At 37.9% G+C, this 22637-nt stretch overlaps 1 protein-coding gene and 1 long non-coding RNA gene across 2 annotated transcripts; both read left to right on the forward strand.

Annotated features, from left to right (window-relative positions):
* The first annotated feature begins 4626 nt into the window (after positions 1-4626).
* Positions 4627-5402, forward strand: LOC126582867 (uncharacterized). Its single transcript, XR_007609606.1, has 2 exons — positions 4627-4810; positions 4849-5402. It is a non-coding gene; the product is annotated as an uncharacterized LOC126582867 (long non-coding RNA).
* Positions 5403-14066: 8664 nt separating this feature from the next.
* Positions 14067-19883, forward strand: LOC126582856 (protein transport protein SEC23-2-like). The gene is made up of 6 exons (XM_050247084.1): positions 14067-14253; positions 14420-15358; positions 15639-17459; positions 19058-19174; positions 19293-19364; positions 19499-19883. The coding sequence occupies exons 2-6, from the start codon at positions 14885-14887 to the stop codon at positions 19634-19636; spliced, it is 2622 nt and encodes an 873-aa protein (XP_050103041.1). The 5' UTR covers positions 14067-14253; positions 14420-14884; the 3' UTR covers positions 19637-19883.
* Positions 19884-22637: the final 2754 nt, after the last annotated feature.

Here is a 22637-nt window from a genome sequence, read left to right on the forward strand (position 1 = left end):
CATGAAGGATGAAGCTGTCCCAGAACCATCCAAACACAGCCCGAACATGGATGAATTGCTGCTGCAAGCAGAAGAAGAGGAGGACGACCTGGGCAGTTTAGAAGAATTCTTCCTGCAAGCTCCTCAAATCCCTATGTCATCCAACTCAGGTGAGGAAGTTCTAAATTCACTTCATTCTAACATTATTCCACCGAATGTCCTTTGTCCTTGTAGGTTTTTTATTCCAAATATCAAAGAGAGTGAAAAAGACATTGTGGAAGCTCTTCCAAAGGTGCAAAGTGATATCCCAATTCTTGGTGCACCAAAACAAGTTCCCGATGGTATTGAAACGTTCAAAGAACCTTGCACACCGAGAAAAGGGATTCAAGAGAATGAAGTGGTTGAAGCATATCAAGAATACATCCAAGAGGTTGTGCATGAGACAATCAAGCCCAAAGCAGTTGAGTTTGATGACACGGGACAAGCCACAACCATCATAGTAAACCTGGCCAAGTTCAAAGTCCCGGAAATGTTCAAAGATGTGGTGTTTGTCATTGAGTTTGTGTCGGAAAAAGAAAGTAAGCCATCTTCTCCAATTTTAATTTTAATTTATACTAACATGTTTCTGATTTTGATGATTCAGGCACCCACTCTTGAATTTAAACCATTGCCGAATCATTTCAAGTATCACCTCCCATTAAAAGATAAATTCCATGCTTTGGAGCCGAGGGGAGTTTAAAGGAAAGATTCGTCCGACTGCGGACGTTAAAGCAAGCGCTTCTTGGGAGGCAACCCAAGCATTCAACGAAGGGAGACTTTGGAATCGCTAACCAAATCAGATTTGCATTCTTACACCCTTATCTTTACTGCTTTCATTTTGTTTTGTTTAGTTAGTTGTGTTATTTGGTTGATTTCTGTGAGTTTGTGTTATTTAGTTTAAGTGTGGGGGAAGGTTAAACAAAGTCTTTTTACATTAATTTACATACTTAAAAAAAAAAAAAAACATAAAAGTAAAAATATTTTACAATGATGTGTAAACTAATAAACATTCATTGGTCAGGTGGTGCTTCAGTAGTCGGCAGAGCTTCAACAGTCGGCGGGGCCACGGAAGGAGGAGGTATCGGAGGTTGATCAGTTGGAGCTTCACTACGCGGTGCCGCCCCAGAAAACGAAGGCAGATGCGGTTGGAACAAACCCACAAACCTCCGGTGATCAAGTAAAATCTGACCATCATTTTCCTGCAGCTGGTCAATTTTCCTCTTCATGTTTGTGGCATAACTGTGTGCAAGCTTGTGCAATTGTTTATTTTCATGCTTGAGTCCTCTAATCTCCTCTTTGAGACTCTGTATTTCAGCCACCAACGATTCAACGTGACGGGTTCGAGCAAATAGGCGTTGGGTCATGTTGGACACAGAACCAGCACACTGCACGCTAAGAGCCAGAGACTCCTTAACCGCCAATTCATCAGACCGTCTAGCGAGCAGTCTGTTATCTCTGGGGGTGACAAGGTTCCGGGCCACCACCGCAGCGGTCATGTCATTTTTCATCACCGAATCCCCAACGGTAAGAGGACCGGTAGGGGATATGAAGGATGGGCGCCATATGTTGTCTGGTGAAGGCGGAGCTGCCTCTTCACCACGGTTCAAGTCAAAGCGACGATCGGAAGGGCCAGACATTTTCTGAAGGTGTTGAGAAAGAAGAGAGTCGGACTGATTAAGATTTTGGAAGTGCAAGAAGGGAGTGTTTACAGGAGGGAGCTCAAGTGTGTTGTGGAACAAAATTAACGCCTCTATAAAAAGAAGAAATCAAATAGGCGCTCCTCAAAGAGGCGTCCTCTCGCAAATCGAAGAGTCGGGGCTCCTTTCTCAAAAGCCGGATTCTTTTCTCAAAAGAGGCGTTTCATTTCTAAAAAAAATGGGCTTGCTCAAAAACCACGAGCCGAACCCCGGATTTCAAAAGATCAATTTGTCCAGACGTGTCGTCACTCGTCACATACAACTTGCAGCTTTGCGGAAATTATGGGCAGCTTTGTCAGAAAGCGCGTAATTTGTACTATTCATCCATCCACCGGCTGCCGACAATGAGTGAGGGAATAGTTCCAGTTGTGAAGAAAAGTCCTATAAGTGTCTACCTTCGCCTTCCACAGCAAAGGCACACCCTCTCAGCGCTTCTTCATCTCAGAGAATGTATTCGCAAAGAAACCTTTCGAGTCACTCTGTATTCCTCATCCCCTGGGATACCCCTGCAAACAACCCATCCAGAGCACAAGTATTTCATATCATCAAGGTTGAGAGCACAAGGATCTTATATCATGCTTTCTCCCTGTCCTTTCTCCAGCCAGCACCTGCTCTCGAGTACTCATCATCTTGTGCTTCCGCTTCGTCTCTCACGTATAAGGGAAGTGAAGATGATACCTCGAAGCATGTGGAGACAACGTGCCGATTCATCCTCAACTAGGGACAAGGAGAAAGAAGGCAAAATGTGGGCACTTGGAAAGATTGAAGAAAGAAACAGACCAACACCTCTACCTCGTGCCTGCCCGCCGTGCTGAAGAAACAAGCAGAGAAGAATGCAGACTGTGCAATTCTCGCTCAAAATTCCAAACCAGTTCGAGATCAAGGTTGTGGAAAGTCAACAAGCACGACCAATGATCACTTATTAGTTCTATTTATTGTCTTTTATCGTGATTTTCAATTTTTCGTTTGCAATTTTTTTATATTTTCTTGTGTTACTTAACTGAATTATTTCTTTTCTTTGCAGGAACTTTTGGTTATTTCCACCCTTGAAGTTGATTGCAGAATTTTAGCTTGGGGGTCATCGCTTGATTTTACTGCAAATTAGGGAAGTTTTCAGTCCAATTGTTTTATTTTGTTTCTTATTATTTATTTATTTTATTTTTATTTGCATAATAGTGTTTTCTGACATTGGGGACAATGTCCAGTTTAAGTTTGGGGGTAAAGAGTATAAAAAATTACCAAATTAAAATTTTTTGTACCTTCGACTACGAACTGGTTTCATTTGTTTCTGTGTTGTTGTTTTTTGTTTTCTTAATTAGTTTTGTTTTCTTTAAAAAAAATTAAAAAAAAAATTTTAAAAAAAAATCGGAAAATTTAAAAATCCAAAAATATTGTCTTGTTTTCCTTATTAGATTTTTGTTAGTTTCCCGACCCAATGATATAATTGGATCAAATTTGAACCATGATCATCAAGAACTTAGTTAACATGTGTTTTGTGAAATTCCTAATTCTCTTGTTAGTTTTGTACATGTTTGACCATCTTTGAAAAACCAAATGCACATAACCTTGTTAATGTGAAACTAAAGTATGACTTAAAGCTTCATATGTGAATTTAGTGACCATATACATCCTATGTGAGTTTTTGAGCCGATTGAAAGTGTGTGCATTTTTCATACACTCCTATTCTTTCATGTGTGATGAACTTATGTGAGATACATCTCTAGAACTTGCGTAACGATCTTTCGAAATGTTTGTCATTGATTGCATGAACTTGGAAATGATAGAGGCATTAGGTTTACCACTATGGCCCAAATAATCATGTTTCCCAAATAAAAATGATATCATTAGATTGCCAATTTGACTCGTGTATGTTGAGCCTTTTATTTCTTATCACCAGATATGTCTACCCTTATACCTGAAACATTTTTCCTTACCCTTTCCAAGCAAGCTAGTGAGCAATGTGAGATTGTCTTATGAGAAATGTTTGTGAAGTACTTTGAAGGTGTTTGGCAAAAGAATAAGTGTGGGGGTATTTCATGTTTGTATTTAAAAAATAAAAAAATAAAAAGAAAAGAAAAAAAAAAAGAAAAGAAAAAGAAAGATTGTATACAAAGAAAATAAAAAGTTTTTCAAGTTTCAGTTAAGGGTGTGGTTGGAGGTGCTAGAAGAATCGCTGGAAAGATTGAGTTCTTATAAATCTAAACAAAAGAATTGCTTGCAATGTAGCTTGGAACTTGTGTTTACCTATTCTTTCATTTCAATAACCCTCTCCCTAAACCTCATTACATCCAATAAAAGTCCTCTTGATTTAAGTTTTGCAATTATGATTGTGGAGATGAGATCTTTATGCAAGCTTATGGTAGAAATTTCACATTTGATTCTTTGAGCGAAACACATTTAAACTAAACACATGTGTGATTGAGTGTATATCCCGTGAGAAGGTTGCTAGTTTGCATATGATGATTTTAAAAATATAAAAATTTTGAAATTACATTAGCATGGCTATCTCACACACTATACTTCAAGGATGATTCAAAGATTACTGCTAATATAAGGAAGATGAACTTGGATTAGTTCCTTGATGCTAGCTATGGTTCTTGATGATTTGTTTTCTTGAATGAAATTCTATGAGGGTCACATAGAGGGAAGCTAATGTTTTTCATGTTATTACTTTTTCATGTTTTCTTTGTTTTGCTCGAGGACTAGCAAAAGCTAAGTGTGGGGGAAATTGATAGGAGCATATTTATACGACTTAGTTAGCTTGTTTTCTTGCTTTTAATTAGCTAAACTATGATAATTATAGTGTTTAAAGTTATTTTCGTGCAATTTCAGGTTTTAGTGTCAAAGTATGCAAAAAGAAGCAATTTGGAACATTCTAGAGCATTTTTTGGGCCAAGATTGGATAGTGCAAGCATGGAGGCATGAGGATGGACGAATTTGAAGACAAAAGAGGCTATGAACATGCTAAAAATCTGGTGAAACAAATACAAGTTGCAAGAAGGGATAAATTTCTAGAAGGATTGACCAAAACTTCACTCAAAACCAAGAGATTCTTCAATGTCGTGGGCATTGATTCACTTTCACCAGAAATTTGAGTGGATGATGCAATGCTTAAATCACCATGACATGTGAGTGGATGATGCAATGCTTAACTCACCATGACATGTGAATGGATGACTCAATACCTAACCCACCAACAATTCCCACTCTTTGCCATGCTCACCTACTCAATTCCACCAGAATTTTGTGTTAAACAAGTCCATCCTCTTCCTATAAATACCATGGCAACAACCTCATTCAAATCATCCAGAAATTAACCATTCTCCAAGCCTTCCCTTGCCTCTCCCTACATATCTAAACCTTCCCCATCCATTCCTCCATATAACCAACCATTCAACCACCATAACCACCTTATGCCGCCACCATTGAAGGAGGGGAGAGACGCGGGGAGAGGAAGGAGAGCACGTACTGACTGGACAGAAGAGAAACCTCGGGGAGGAGAAAAACAGAAGCAGCAAGCTGCCTTCTCTCTTTCGGTTAAATCTTTCCAAACTTATATTTTATTTCTGTTTTAATAATGTGTAACTAAATTTATTTTGGCTAGAGGTTAATTCAAAGCCATGATTATATTTGTAATATGATTTGATTTACTCCAGTTATGAATTCATGAACTTTAGATGTGGTTTACTTTTCTGTTTTGATTAAGAACTTGTTTATGTATGTGGGTTGAGGGTCGACACTTAATTTGCATGCCTAAACTTGATGCTAGGATATAAGGGAATTTCACCTAATCGTTATGAACTTATATTCATGAGTAGTAAAGATCGCTAGTCACGATTGTGTTTAAGTAAACCCTAGGCTGGATTAACATGCGTATTCCATAGTTATGAATGCCTAGTCAATGTTTATGATTTCCGTTGAACTTAATGATCTTTGTTGAATGTCTCTATCATGCGTATTCCATAGTTAGGGATTTTGATGAGGAATAATTTGGTTGTAATGCGTATTCCATTCAATCCAATGAATCTAGGGAAATCTAAGAGTTAATTTAAGCGGACCTAATTAACTTGGAACATTGTCATTCATCGTTTGTTGAAGTCATAACTGGGAATCAAATTGTATGCAAGTATAACATGTGTGGAGAAGAACCCTCTAGCTAGTCCGTCACCTATCCTTTCACCTTAATTTCATGCTTTTGTCAATTCTGTAATTTATTTAAGTTTAATTTACTTCTCGTCAAAACCAAACCCCCCCCCCATTATTAAATTATATTACTTAGTTAGTTTTCATTGTTGTTAGTCTTTTAATTCAATTTCCGTCCATTTCAGTTCCTAGTGTCTAATTTGATTGTTTTCATTATTTTGAGTCATTTTAAGTGTGTTTCGAGTTATTAGAGTTTTTAGCCTAGTTTTGTGTCCTTGAGTCTTGTTTAATATTTTTAAATTAATTTAGAATAGATTAGCAATCCCTCATAATCCCCGGCCTATAACGATACCCTACTTACATACTTTACTACATTTGATAAAAAGAGGGTTTAATTTGTGTGTCAAGTAATTCTCACATCATGAAACACTGGGCCGAATGAATCCTTTCTCTTGAAGTTCTTGAAGTTGCTTTTTGAGTTCTTTCAGTTCTGCTGGTGCCATTTGATGAGGAGGTATAGAAATAGGCTTTGAATCTGGGTGTAATTCTATCACAAACTCCACTTCACGCTTTGGTGGCAATCCAGATAACTCTTCGGGGAACACATCAATGAATTCCTTTATGATAGGAATTCATTCTTCTTGTGACCCACTAATTTCTTCGGTTATAATGCTGGCTAACAAGCCCAAATAATCAAGTTTTCTTTTATGCACTTTGTGAGGCTGCTTATCCCCATAGAAACTGAAAGTTTTCCCCTCAAGAGCATTTATTGTAATTTTCTTCGTACTGTAATCAATTATAACCTCATATTTTTTTAAGCCAATCCACTCCTAAGATAATATCATACTCCAACATGTCTAATATCTTCAAATCAAAAGGAATTCTATAGTTTGACATTTCTATCTCGCAAGATTTACACACTTTAGCAACCTCTTTGCTCCCACACAAACGAGACCCAACTAACAAAGAAAATTCCATGTTTTGAGTTTCTAACCCAAGAGTAGATGCAAAACATTTCGATATAAACGAGTGTGTAGCACCACCATCAAATAATACTCTAGCTGAAGAGTTGAAAACTAGAAACGTACCTTCCACTAGTTCATGCTCAGCTTGACTTGTCACATTTCCTATAGTATAATCTCGTCCCTGTGTGAGTTGTCCAGATTTCTTATTTGGATGAGCTCTTGGTCTGGCTTGTGAAAATTGCCCTTCTAGACGTTGTGACTGTTGAATAACTTGTGGTCTTGGCCAATTTCCTTGAGTTTGATAAGGGACATAGTTCTGAGGTGGTGGTGCACGAAATTGTGTTTGTGGAGTATAAAATTGTACTTGGGGGGCACGATATTGCACTTGAGGTCCTTGATTCCTTTGTTGTCGTGGATAATTTTTCTTAATATGTCCGATTCGCTGACAGTGATAACATTTTTGCGGTTCTTGGCTTCCCAGTGGTTGATACGGAAAAGGATTAAATCTTGTCCGCTTATTGGTATGTCCACTGCTAAAGTCCTTATGATCCGAAATTCTCTTATTTTCAGACCGTTCCGCTATGTACGCTCTTTCCTTTACATCAGCATACCTGCTTAACTTTAGAATTTCCACCTTTTCCAAGATTGATTGTCTCAACCCTTCTTTAAATTTCCTTGCTTTTGCGGTATCATCGGGAATCATATAAGGTGCAAAACGCATAAGCTCTTCAAATTTAGCCTCATATTCAACAATAGTTAATTCTCCTTGTACGAGATTAACAAACTCTCTTGCTTTCATACTCCTCAAAGTACTTGGGAAATACTTTTCTAAGAAGATAGTCTCAAATTCTTCCCAAGTTGTAACTTGTGTATCTGGAATACTTAAGATTGACTCCCACCAATGGTATGCTTGTCCTTCTAAATAAGTACAAGCAACAATCACTCGAACGTCTTCTGGAATCTTTTGGTTATCCATTTTTCTCTTCATTTGCCTCAACCATTCTTCAGCGGCTATAGGATTTGGCTCACCACTAAATATAGTTGGTTTTGTCTTGCGGAATTCTCCTTGTATTCTCATAACTCGATTTTCTTCAGTTTCATGATATTGGTTATGGTTATTACTTTCTCTAATTGCTGTGGCCATATCCTGAATAGCTAAAATTACTTCGACATTTCCGTTGAACTCATTTTGATTGTTTGCCATCTCGAATCCAACAAAGAAATTATGTCAAAATAAAAGAAAGAAAGAAATCATAATAATATAAAGTATATGATAATACCAAGACTTTTAAGAAAACATATATTTACTAACATTTATACGATTTTACAGCAAAAAGTTGTTCAAACTACTTTAACTAACTTACCCTATGCTACAACAAAAGGTCTTATGCTCTACTTCCCACTGCCTTACACTATTTTGCAACAAAAGACTAGTAGTCAGTTTGTAAGACTTTAGAGAGCATTTATTTTTACACAACTACCACCTTCTTCATCCTTTTTAATCTTCCTCATCCGAATGGATGATGATCATTTCTGGTGGTGTATGTCGTGGTGGTGTAGCACTTTTAATTGAACTTTCACTTATCTTCTTCTCCACCTTCGTTTTCCTTTTGTACTGACTCATTTGGTGGTTCTCTAGCCAAAGGATTTTTGAGATCTACTGGAGGCCACCTATTTCCATTCTCTTCTATAAGTTCCACTACTACGGAATTGTAAACATTATCATTATTGATACATCATCAGCAGCTTCAACAACATGCCTTCTTGTTCTAATGCTATGCTTTGCAATACGCTTTTGGGCTCGAAAGGTGTAATTGCGCCTTCTAATTGCGGTCTGTTTAATTATCTCCTTAACCAGATCTCGGGTGGCACTTCGAATAAGGCTTTTATATCGATCAGGATTTGTTGGAATACACCCATAATAGGAGAGGTGGAATTCCCCACACGATCCATCACTTATATTAGACTCCATTGTATCTGTCAAGGCCATAAAGAAATAAGACATCTAGAATACAATAATTGTATAACAGCTTGTCAAACTTGTAACAAAACAAAACTTCCTTCTTAAAGGTAAGAATACTTAAACTGGAAATTCTAACTCAAAGGATTGTAAACCTAATGCTCTGATACCAATTTGTCACGCCTTCAAATATTTTTTTTTTTTTTTGGAGCATGAATAACAAGGGTAACTTAAAGGTAGTAACAGGTGTCTGTGTTGAACTAAAACGTTTCATTAAACAAAATAATTTACATTGTCATTACACATAAGAGAAAACGACAACAACTCCATAACAAGTTTAAAACTATTTATAAGCAGTCTATTTCTTCCAAGTCAGCCACTAGATTCCTGTCTCTTCTCCTGTAAGACAACTAATAAGGGGTGAGCTAAAAGCTCAGTAGGGGCCCAAGGTCTCACGTGATTAATATCATGAATGTTATGAATATTTTATGAGTAATGTAATGCAAGAACAATACTTCTTTTCTACCTAACCCGTTAACCTATATATTGAAGCAACCAGACCTGCATGTCCCATACCATGCATTTTACCACTGTGGCCCCGAGTGCTTTAATATATAGAATAACCCCCATCAACTCACCCAAGTTCATAATCCCTTTTGCTAGTCGTCTTATCTGATTCATTGATCTCCAGCTCAAATCACCCACATCGACAATTTCCGTCGATATCCTATTCTATTGTGCACATCGGGCTCGCCTGGAACTGGTTTCACAATGAACAGACTCAACTACACAAAAGCTAATTTCCACCTTTTTCCCACAACACAAGTAACTCCTTTACTTCTTTGACAAATGTTAATGATCATGCCAATATTTAATATACCACATAACAATCATATCTAAGTCAATAGTTGAATACATCTCAAGTCCACATAACAATATTTCCCGTAATACAAGTAACAAATGCAATCAATTAATTCCCCAAATTCCCCTACCTCGAATCCTCTCTTCTTACTCCACGAGTACTTCTTTTGCTTATCTCCTTTAACACTCTCTTACACACTTTCTACATACGGTGCATCTTTCATTTTGCAAGAGAAACAGAAAACACATATGGAGCATTGCTCCTATTTATAGTGAAAACAGGACGGCTCCAAGACTTGATCAATAAATCAAATACTAGTAAAATATATTTTAACCAAGGATAGGCTTAAAACTTATTTGCAGGTGTCAAATGGAAGGTCAAAAAGAGAGCAACAGTCATCAGCTATAGTACTCAGGTGGAAGGTCTACAATCACGACATACTGCCACCTCCTGCTTGTAGCTTTACACCTCCAATTAACGACACCCACCTCAGTGCCTCTAGGTATCAATACTCACCATCTTAGAGTGCTTACAAAAACCTAATCAAGATAGCTACAAACCAAATTAGCCACCACACAAATCATAGCTGCCAAGACTCGGCAATAAGAGTATTCAAAAAGCAATTTACTTCTTCCTCAAGTTCTAGCATATGCCAAGTCCAAACTTAATCCACCTCATGCCAGTCTAATCTCTACAATATGTATACATACATCTACTTATGTATAAAACACACATGTACATAATGTACTAAAAGGAAAACCTTAAAAACTCTTTTAAATACAATATATATATATATAGATATATCTAAAGTACGGGATCTCACACATGTCCTCCGTTAGATCCAAGTACTCTAAGTATTTTCTTAGAGTTTCTTCCAAAGTTTTCCTAGGTCTTCTTCTACCCCGGAGCATCAGTAATCGTATCTTCTAACCGGAGCGTTAGTAGGCATTCTTTGCACATGTCCAAACCACCATAACCAATTTTCTCTCATCTTTCCTTCAATTTCGGCTACTCTTACTTTACCTCGGATATCCTCATTCCTAATCTTATCCTTTCTTGTTTGCCCACACATCCAACGAAGCATCCTCATCACCGCTACACCCATTTTATGTACGTGTTGATGCTTTACCGCCCAACATTCCGTGCCATACAGCATCACCAGTCTTATTGTCATTCTATAAAATTTTTCCTTGAGTTTCAGTGGCATACAGAGGTCACACAACACGCCGGATGCACTCTTCCACTTCATCCATCCAGCTTGTATTCTATGGTTGAGGTCTCCATCTAATTCTTCGTTCTTTTGCAAGATACATCTTAGGTAGCGAAAATGGTCACTCTTTGGTGCTTCTTGATCTCTGATCCTCACCCTTAACTCATTTTGTCATCCATTTGCACTAAACTTGCACTCCATATATTCTGTCTTTAATCGGCTTAGGCAAAGACCTTTAGATTCCAACAGTTCTTTCCAAATGTTAAGCTTCACATTTACCCCTTCCTGAGTTTCATCTATCAACACTATTTCGTCTGCGAAAAGCATACACCAAGGAATATCATCTTGAATATGTCCCGTTAACTCATCCATTACCAATGCAAAAAAGTAAGGACTTAAGGATGAGCCTTGATGCAACCCAACAGTTATGGGGAAGCTTTCGGTTTGTCCTTCATGAATTCTTACGGCGGTCTTTGCTCCATCATGCATATCCTTTATAGCTTGGATATATGCTACTAATACTCCTTTATTCTTTAAAATCCTCCAAAGAATGTTTCTTGGGACCCTATCATATGCTTTTTCCAAATCTATAAAGATCATGTGTAAATCCTTTTTCCTATCTTTATATATTTCCATCAATCTTCGTAAGAGATAGATTGCCTCCATGGTTAAGCACCCTGACATGAACCTGAATTGGTTGTCTGAAACCCGTGTCTCTCGCCTCAATCTATGCTCAATGACTCTCTCCTAGAGCTTCATTGTATGACTCATTAACTTAATACCCCTATAGTTCATGCAATTTTGTATGTCACCCTTATTCTTATAGATAGGCACCAAAGTGCTCTTTCGCTACTCATTTGGCATCTTCTTCGTTTTCAAAATCCTATTGAAAATGTCAGTGAGCCATGTTATACCCGTCTCTCCCAAGACTTTCCACACTTTGATTGGTATATCATCTGGGCTCACTGCTTTTCTATGCTTCATCTTTTTCAAAACTACAACCACTTCTTCCTTCATGATTCAATAGTAAAAGGAGTAGTTTCTACACTCTTCTGAGTCACTCAACTCCCCCAAAGAAGTACTCCTTTCATGTCTTTCATTGAAAAGATTATGAAAATAACATCTCCATCTGTCTTTGACCGCGTTCTCTGTAGCAAGAACTTTTCCATCCTCATCCTTGATGCACCTCACTTGGTTTAGGTCCCTTGTCTTCTTTTCTCTTACTCTAGCTAGTTTATAGATTTCCAACTCTCCTTCTTTGGTATGTAGTCGCTTATACATATCGTCATAAGCCGCTAGCTTAGCTTTTCTCACAGCATTCTTCACCTCCTGCTTCGCTATTCTATACCTTTCACCATTTTCATCAGTCCTATCCTTATATAAGGCTTTACAACATTCCTTCTTAGCCTTCACCTTTATTTGTACCTCCTCATTCCACCACCAAGATTCCTTTTGGTGTGGAGCAAAGCCCTTGGACTCTCCTAATACCTCTTTTGCTACTTTTCGGATACAACTAGCCAAGAAATCCCACATTTGGCTAGCTTCCCCCTCTCTATCCCACATGCATTGGGTGATTACTTTCTCTTTGAAAATGACTTGTTTTTCTCCTTTTAGATTCCACCATCTAGTCCTTGGGCACTTCCAGGTCATGTTCTTTTTTTCTCTCTTTTGATATGTACATCCATCGCCAATAAGCGATGTTGATTGGCTAAGCTCTCTCCCGATATAACTTTGTAATCCTTACAAGTTATACGATCCCCTTTCCTCATTAGAAGAAAATTTATTTGTGTTTTTGCCTACTCACTCTTGTAGGTGATTACATGTTCTTCTCTCTTCTTAAAGAAGGTGTTGGCTAAGAAGATATCATATGCCATTGCAAAATCCAAGATGGCTTCCCCATCCTCGTTTCTCTCCTCAAAACCATAGCCACCATGAAAACCTCCATAGTTGCTTGTCTCCTTGCCCACGTGTCCATTTAAATCTCCTTCTATAAATACCTTCTTCGTTTGAGCAATTCCTTGCACCAAGTCTCCAAGATCTTCCCAAAATTTCTCCTTCAAACTCGTATCCAACCGTACTTGAGGTGCGTACACACTAATCACATTGATGAGTTCTTGTCCTATTACAATCTTGATTGCCATAATTCTATCTCCTACCCTTTTGACATCTACAACATCTTGTGTCAAGGTCTTGTCCACAATGATGCCAACACTGTTTCTCATTCTATTTGTGCCCGAATACCAAAGTTTAAAACTTGAGTTTTCTAGATCATTTGCCTTAAGACCAACCCACTTAGTTTCTTGTAGGCACATAATACTTATCTTTCTCCTCACCATAACTTCTACTACTTCCATAGATTTTCCTGTTAAGGTTCATATATTTCACGTTCCTAAACGCATTATACTTTCTTGAACTCTACCCTTCTATCATAGCTTCTTCACCATCCCCGTCTAATAGGATCAAAGTACTTCTTTTGTGTGTCCTGTGTAAAGTTGATAGGAGCATATGCTTCCAAACAACTTTTAGTAGAGTCGTTCAAAAAGAAATTTCTATAACCCCCTTGCTCATTTAACACTGCATCCGGGTGCCGATGGAGATATAGTGACCCTTACTCATTTATCATTGTGCTAAGGCCACACATCTTGCCACTTATGAGTGATGCCCTAGCTTTAGCGCGATTTCGTTCTGGATTCATTTTCATAAGGATTCGACGTAAACTAGGAGTGCCGGTTGTCGACTACCTAACGCCCTCCCCCTCCTCCCTTATCCGAGCTTGAGACCGACAATGTAAGATAAACTTACACATGCGGAGTTGCCACGTAAGAAAACACTGTTGGCAATATATCTAAGGTTGGTTTCCAATCAAGGAAAGGGATCATCTTCAGATCTCTTCATCCTAATCCATCAAATCGGGGAATTTGTGCCGTTGATAATTGATCAAATGGTTGAAGTTATTATAACTTTTAAAGTTGGTTCCTGTTTGTAACCATTAGATCAAATTTTAACAATACAAATCTCCTGATTTAATGAATGAGGAGGAAGGACTCATTTCCACCAATCAAAACAAGAAGCAGTGCCAATCGTGCAAGGCAGTGATAAAAGCGTAAGGTGAAAATCTTTACCGCACCATGCCCAAAATGTCAAAAATCACAGTTTTCCATTTCCCTCCCCAAATGCGCCTAAAACGTAAATATTTATATAAAAAGAAAAAAAAGAAAGAAAGAAAAAATGAAGAACACACGGTGGGCAAAGGGCGAAGGACACGAGAGAAGAGAAAGCTCCTTCAAGTCAAGAGAGGGTCTTTGATTTTTCTGCGTTTCAGAAAAAAAAACCCACAGATTCTCTGTCTCATCAAATCATCCTCAATCGAGTCTTCGCCAATTCGCTCTCAGCCTAAGGTACGCAAATTTCCAATTTTCTGTTTAATTTCTTATCGATTTGACTCCAGCTGAATTCCGATTCTCAATGTAATAGAAACCCTAGATCCTTTTCTTGATTGCATTTCCGTTCATAGTTCGATTGAATTAATTCAATATTGTGAATTTCATGATTTCCCTGTCTTAGATTTGATTGAGTTGTGTGTACAAGTACAAGAGCGTATTTCTAAGCAGCGAGAAGAAGAAGAAGCTTCAATTGTGAAGTGTTGGGGACCCACTAGGGTTTTTCCCTTGATTCCATTCCGTTCGATTCATTCTTTTTTATCTCAATTTTGGACTCTGGGGTTTTGGGAGGTTTTTGTTCATCAAAGGCCTCCTATTAGTTCATTCTTTTTTCGAAATCTTTTGGGTTTCAATAAGATCCGGGGTTTCAATAAGATCCTTGTGTGAACCTACTTGTCACACTGTTTCTTATCATCTCAGTTCAATTTATATGAATAACTCGTTCAGTTTGCCTTCCAACTCGAAGCCCTCGCTTTCTACAACTGGGTTTCGACATAATTTATTTCTACTTTGCCATTATAAATTTTAATTCTTAATCCCGGATTCTTCAGCTTCTTTTGTTTTCTATAGAGAGATTTCAAAAATTTGGATGTCAAATCCACCGCAGCCTCCCATTGGATACTCTGTCAGTATCACTCCCTCACGCCCAGACACACCATCTCCTGACCCTGAGAAAATTTCTATTCCTCCACCACTTTTAATTGCTCCGAGATTCCCTCCACCAAAGTTTCAACAAGATCAAACTCCTTCTCCATCCATCAAAACCCCAAATGCACCATCACCAGCTAATGGGTTGAAAACTGGCAGCCCTATTCCTCATCTGAGTACACCCCCTGGACCTCCTGTTTTTACTTCCCCTGTGCGGCCTGCTGCTGTACCTTTTCGTGCTTCACCTGCAACTCCTCAGCCAGTTGCTTTCACCCCGGGCACATTTTTGCCAACATCTTCGCCTCCCAATTTTTCGAATGGCTCGCATGAACTACATCACCAACTTTCTAATGATACAGAGGATGATGCTGTGCCTGTTGGAGAATCACCATATGTCCTATTCTCAGCTCATAAGGTATCTGTCTTGTTCTCTTGGTTTTCAACCTTTATGGTTGTACTATTTGTTTGTACATATGTAACTTTGGGTTGATTTTTTAACTTTTTTAGAACTTATAGCTGCCTCTATATTTCTTTAACTACACACTTTAAGTAAGGACATGTTAGATTTCGTTTTTGGTTGATATATATACACTTTAAGTAACCACGCACTTTATATATATGTTTGAAAGAAAGTATGTTTCCCTAGACAGTTAAAAATTTAATTGAACCTCTCGCCCATGCATGTTGTTATATAGGCGTTGAAACAAAAGAAACAAGCAAATGTACCCAGTTTGGGTTTTGGGGCCTTGGTTTCACCTGGAAGGGGAATTTCACCTGGTCCCCAGATAATACAACGTGATCCTCATCGCTGCCACAGCTGTGGAGCTTATGCAAATATTTTTTGCAACATCTTATTGGGCTCAGGTCAGTGGCAATGTGTAATTTGCCGAGAACTGAATGGAAGTGAGGGAGAATACATAGTTCCTTGCAAGGAAGATCTTTGTAATTTTCCAGAGTTGTCATCTCCAATGGTTGATTATGTTCAAACTGGGAACAATAGACCTGGTTTTGTTCCTGTTTCTGACTCAAGAATGTCTGCACCTATAGTTCTTGTCATAGATGAGTGTTTAGACGAACCACATCTGTGGGATTTACAAAGCTCCTTGCATGCATTTGTTGATTCACTTCCCCCGACAACAAGAATTGGAATAATACTGTATGGTCGCACAGTATCAGTCTATGACTTTTCAGAGGAATCATTTGCATCTGCTGATGTGCTTCCAGGAGCTAAATCACCAAGTCAGGATGCCTTAAAAGCATTGATATATGGAACTGGTATATACTTGTCTCCAATGCATGCTTCCTTACCAGTGGCACATGCCATATTCTCATCATTGAGGCCATACAAAATGAAAACTCCAGAAACTTCTAGAGATCGGTGCCTGGGGACGGCAGTTGAGGTTGCTCTTGCTATAGTTCAAGGGCCATCAGGAGAAATGTCTCGAGGGGTAATTAAAAGGTCTGGAGGTAATAGCAGAATCATTGTTTGTGCTGGTGGGCCTAATACATATGGTCCTGGATCTGTTCCTCATTCTTTCAGTCACCCAAATTATCCTCATATGGAAAAGACTGCATTGAAATGGATGGAGCATCTGGGTCAAGAGGCACACCGACAAAATACAGTGGTTGACATTTTGTGCGCTGGGCAATGCCCTGTAAGAGTTCCTGTTTTGCAGCCTCTTGCAAAAGCTTCTGGAGGCATTTTTGTTCTCCATGACGACTTTGGGGAAGCCTTTGGTGTGAACTTACAAAGGGCATCTACCAGGGCTGCAGGCTCCCGTGGGTTCTTGGCAATACGCTGTTCCGATGACATTCTCATAACTCAAGTTGTGGGTCCTGGTGAAGAGGCACATATTGACACTCATGAAACCTTCAAAAATGACACTTCTCTTTACATACAAATGCTTAGTGTTGAAGAGACACAGAGCTTCTCACTCTCCTTGGAAAATAAGAGGGACATTAGGACTGAGTATGTGTATTTCCAGTTTACAATTCAGTATTTAAATGTGTATCAAGCTGATATATCAAGAGTAATTACTGTTAGATTGCCAACAGTTGATAGTGTTTCAGCATATCTTGCAAGTGTTCAAGATGAAGTTGCAGCAGTTCTTATTGCAAAAAGGACTCTCTTGCGAGCTAAAAACTTTTCAGATGCAATTGATATGCGAGGAACAATAGATGAAAGAATTAAAGACATTGCTCTGAAATTTGGGTCTCAAGTACCAAAGTCAAAGCTTTATCGGTTTCCAAAGGAGATCCCTTTATTGCCAGAGCTCCTGTTTCATCTAAGAAGGGGCCCACTGCTGGGAAGCATTGTTGGCCATGAAGATGAGAGATCTGTAATACGAAACTTGTTTCTGAATGCATCCTTTGATCTCTCACTCCGAATGGTAGCACCTCGTTGTTTAATGCATCGGGAAGGGGGAACATTTGAGGAACTACCAGCTTATGACCTTGCTATGCAGTCAGATGCAGCAGTTGTCCTTGATCATGGCACAGATGTCTTCATTTGGTTGGTATGTGCTTTGGTTCATACATTTGTCAATTTTTATTTATTCTAAATGTTGCATGCCATCTATCTTGCCAGAAGGGCCATAACCTTGTCATTTCTGACATTGATTGGACTTAAATTGAAAAGCATTTAAGACTTGCTATTATTGTCCCCCAAAAAAATCAGAAATACTATTCCTGCCTCTGATGTATGAAGTTTTATATGTGTAAGTGCAGAATCTAAATGGAATCACTTGAAGTGACTGTTGTAGTATCACTATTCACAGTTCTGGAATTTTCTCTCGTAAATCATTTTTTTACTCATTAGAAAATCTTGATGTATAAGATAATCTGGAGGCTAGGATGCCTATTAAGGAGCAGAACTTTACTTGGTTTCTTCCCCCTGGAAATGATAATACTTGTGATATGCTCTAGGGAAGAAGACCTATGCATGTTTATCTCTAGTTCTCTTTATTGTCATTCTTTATGTAAAGGTAATGATGATAGTATTCATCATATTTTCTTTCCAATGCTCTTTCACTGAGTTATTGCAATTGTTATAAGTGATGGGGGTTCGGTCTAGAAACTGCCACTTGTTTTTGGTCAAGGATTTTTTTTGGGAAAGCTGATAAGAAGATGATTACCCTTGTGGTGATCTGCATTCATGGTTGTTTCTTGGACTGTACTAGAGAGAAACAGCAGAATCTTTCAAGACTAGAGAGAGGAAATGCCACCCTTCAAACCTATTTGCACAGGCTTTTATTAAAAACTTTACATAAATGTTTATCCTCGCATAAAATTACTGAAAGGGTGATTTAAACTAAAAACCTCAATTATCGATGGTGATGATGTGTATGATTGTAAGATTTCCATGATTTTGTTACAGTTATCCACAGTGATGAAGTGGATATTGTGAGTAATTCTTGCAGAATTCATCAGTTGATGAAGTGGATGATACTCTTTGGATTGGATGCTTTGAAGAGTAATATAGTGATTTACTACATGTTGATAATGGTGTGACTATTGTGACAAACTTAAAATTCATGTGTCTGGGCTTAAGCATGGGTTAACAGAAGCCTCTAGAAATATAGGGAAATGCCAGATTTTTAAGCATTATTAACTTGAGTTTTAGAGTTAGGCTTAGCAGAGGAAGGTGGATGGAAATGGTAATATAGGAATTAAGAGAGGGGGGGGGGGTGAAATGAGTGAATTAGGATCTTGCAGAAACAAAATTGATGGGGGTGAGTATTGGTGGTGGTGGTAACATCGTCAATGTCGTTATAAACATCAACACCAAAGCTTTTTAGGGATGTTCCTTGTTTCAATTAATTCTTTATTGGGTGGGAGTTAGCTTTTGAAGTTCTATAGCAAATCCTATTGCACAAAGCTAATTTATAATCCTTGAAATAATAACTGTATAAAATATGGTTGTGCTGAGCTCTTGAGCAGTCTACAAATTCATATGATAACATCCACAAGCAGGAAACGGAGTATTACTTAGAGCAGTCTCTGGTCTTAAACTCAAAGTTTGGTTTCTCTTTGTTGCTCAAGTTTTTCTCCGTTCAGAAATAAATTGTTTCCATATCTTTTAGTTGAACAGATTTCTTTTGAATGGTGTATTCAGGGTGCTGAACTTGCTGCTGATGAAGGAAAAAGTGCAGCTGCTTTAGCGGCTTGCAGAACATTAGCTGAAGAGCTCACTGAACTGAGGTTTCCGGCTCCTCGGATCCTGTCGTTCAAGGTTATTCCTTTGTATATTCTTTCGTTGTTCTGTACTCTGTGAGTCTCGAGTAGCGTTCCCTTTGCGCTTTGTAATGTCTAGAAATGAAGATGAACCTAATGGTCTGGTTGATAAACAGGAAGGAAGTTCTCAGGCTCGATATTTCGTATCTCGGCTCATACCCGCACACAAGGATCCTCCTTATGAGCAGGTGAGAGTGAAGACAACAAACAGTGGCGAATGTGGCTAATTGTCTTTGTAATCCTAAACGGTTTCCTATTTACTTTGGTATCATTCTGTTTACGTTGGTGTGAATGACATAACAAATTGTTGCATATACTGCAGGAGGCAAGATTCCCACAGCTACGAACATTGAGAACAGAAGAGCGGACGAAGCTGAAAAACAGTTTTATTAGTTTTGATGAGCCTAGTTTTTGCGAGTGGGTACGAAGCTTGAAAGTGGTGCCTCCGGAACCAAGCTAGAGGATCTTGGCTTTGTTAAACAAACTAGTTGGCTAATGTCGCTTCAAAAAGGCAGAGAAAATTTTGTGAAGGGGATTTTTCTTCCCTTTCATTTTTCACTGTGAAAAGGAAATTAAAGTTAATTTTTGCTGTTTTTGGTCAAAAGAGGAAATTGCAGTTAAAGACGTGTGTGTGGACAGGAAACGATATGAGTGTGGATGAGCTCCCATCCCATCCGATGATCAATATGATGGATAACGTTGCTGCTTTTTATTATTTATAATTAGGACGATAATGTTGCTTTATTACGCCTAGAAAATGAGGCAAACAAGAGGACTCGAGAGGGATTAATAGTGAATAATTGGCTAGGGGACTCAGGTCAGGTTAATTTGATTTCTCTCTGAAGTTCACGTGGAAATCGAGCCAGACTGAGTTCTTTATTCTAAAAAATTGCCCGCAAAGACTGTAACCCTAAGCAATATCGATTCAAATATTATTTTATACATATATTTTTGTTTCATAAGTTACAAAAACTTGTGCTTATTGTCCAAATTTCTATTTATTTTTTTACTAAGCAGTCACATGACCTAGTACAAGTTACTTATTGGAAAGTGAAGGTGAGGTCGACGTACCTTGTAAAGGGCTAAAAGATCCCTCCATTTTTTTTTTTTGTCACTAGTTAAATTTGAGGGTGGGGAGAATCGAACTTGAGTGAGGTGGGAGTTTTCTTGGCTCTAGTGCCACTGCAACTAGGTCCCCATCCTCAAAATATCCCTCCATTTGAGTGCTATGTGATTGGTACATAAAAAATGGACAAAAAGTTTCGGTTGTCTTTGAATTACAACATTTGATAAAATTACAAGATTAAAATTAACAAAATTCAAACTATAAAGAGTAAAGTGCACTTGGAGTAAAGTACAAGGAACAAAAGTGAATTTTAGTATAAAATAGTGTATTTCTGTGAACAAATAATAAAAAATTGTTTTCAGTTGTAGAAATGAATGTCCACTCCAATAATGGGCAAGTTGCCCTTCCACTATTTAGCATGTGATTTGCTTCTATAAAAACAAGCTTTATGAAACACAACAAAGAGAGATGAAGGTGAAGGGTTCACGGGAGAGATAAGAAGAAAAAGAAAGAAAGAAAATAGAGGAAGATGAGAGGAGATAATAGAGAGAGTTATCTTTGTACTCCTATTATTTCAAATTATAATAAAAGCACCATTGCTGCCCCGAGGACGTACTCCAGTCACACTGACTGTAGAGGAACCTCGCAAATTTTGTGTCTTGTTTCATTTATTCCACTGCACCTACAGTCGATTTTACAACACGTTATCAGCACGAGAAGCTCTCATGTCAGTGGAAAGCACAACGCCACAAATCTTGTTCACCTCCTTCAGCTGGAATCTCACAGATAAGAAACAATTTTCATTTCATCTTCAAATCTCAGTACAATTGATTTTCTTGAAGCAACTATATATATTGTTGTATGACTGTATATCATCCTTTGCAGAAGCAAAAGAGTACATACTCAAAATTCGTAAAGAATTTGACAGCCATGTAAACAGCCTCTGAACTCCAACTTGCGGACCTTGGATTAAAATACTTTCTTCTTGAAAGTTGTTCGTCCACTCAGTATCTACAACATATAAAAATTTCAGAAAACTTTAACGGTGCGATCGTTGCAAATGTCTGAAATACTAAACCAGTTTCCAATTTCCGCAGAAAACTGGACAGCCACCTTATGAGTACCATAACTCTATTTCTGTAGCTCAAATCGAAATTGTTTCTTTACGAAAGTTGTTTGGTATCCTCTTATCCATATCATACTAAAATGTGAACTAAATCTAACGGTTTGATCTTCTCATAAGTTTCAGACACTCTTGACTCCAAAACTTATGGAAACCGTTTCGACTTTTTCGAAACTCACCGGAGGAGGAACACCAATTGGAACTTATTGTTACTTTTACTTCCTGAGTAACTAAAAGGACTTGTTGTTGTGAAATGAAAACATTAATAAAATAAGGACAATTTGGATGGGTGCCCCGACAGAAGTGAAGGGAAGAAATAATAAAAAATAATAATAAAGTTGATAGTGGGAAGTTGATGAGACCATCACCATTATGAAAAGAAATAATAAAATTATATATTTATTTATGTGCATGGTGTTGGTTTAAAGCCCATGTCACAAGTTCTATTTATTTAAAGCAATTTATTTATAGTGGGTAGAATTATTACCCTTTGCTTTAAAGCTTTGATATTTATGTGAATGGTGCTGAATCAAAGCCCTTGTCACAAGCTTTATTTACTTTAAAGCAATTTATTTACCATGGACGGTTTTACCGCCTATTGCTTTAAGTTTTGATGGTGCTGAATTAAAGCCCTTGTCACAAGCTTTATTTACTTAAATGCAATTTATTCATTATGACTGGAATTACCGTCTATTGCTTTAATTTATTTATTGTACTTATCTTTTGTTACAATGAGTATATATAGGACCTAAAGTTCATTGATCAGATCAGAACCTGCAGTTTCTTGATCCTCATCATATAAAAATGATTGGACCTGAAGTTCCATCACGCAAAAAGATCAGGTATGAAGTCCCTTGATCATGAAGTTCCTAGATGAGTACCGTAAGTTTGAAGTGCTGCAGTGCCTTAACTTAATTGTAATAAAAGCCATAAGAGTCTCAGTTTACAGACTATTAAATAAGGACCAGAAGTTCCTTATGTCCATACTCAAAATGGTTTAGCAGAAGCCTTTATTAAGCGAATGAAATTGATTTCCCGCGCTCTGCTCATGAAAATGAAATTTCCAATTTTCTACATGGGGACATGTAAACTTTACATGATGCATTATTAATTCGGTTGAGACATGTTACCGACCATCAATACTTCTCAGTACAACTCGGGTTTGGAAACCAGCCAAACATTATACATTTACAACTTTTTGGTTGTGTTATCTATGTGCCTATTGCACTACCACAACGTACTGAAATGAGGCATCATCGTGGATTAGGCATT

This window comes from Malus sylvestris, chromosome 9 (genome assembly GCF_916048215.2).
Source record: "Malus sylvestris chromosome 9, drMalSylv7.2, whole genome shotgun sequence".
NCBI classification, from domain to species: domain Eukaryota; kingdom Viridiplantae; phylum Streptophyta; class Magnoliopsida; order Rosales; family Rosaceae; genus Malus; species Malus sylvestris.

Coding starts and splice junctions, on each gene's coding strand:
- LOC126582856 (XM_050247084.1), top strand. CDS start 14,885: ATGTCAAATCCACCGCAGCCTCCCATTGGATACTCTGTCAGTATCACT. Junction 17,460..19,057: donor CAGATGTCTTCATTTGGTTG/GTATGTGCTTTG, acceptor TGGTGTATTCAG/GGTGCTGAACTTGCTGCTGA. Junction 19,365..19,498: donor AGGATCCTCCTTATGAGCAG/GTGAGAGTGAAG, acceptor CATATACTGCAG/GAGGCAAGATTCCCACAGCT.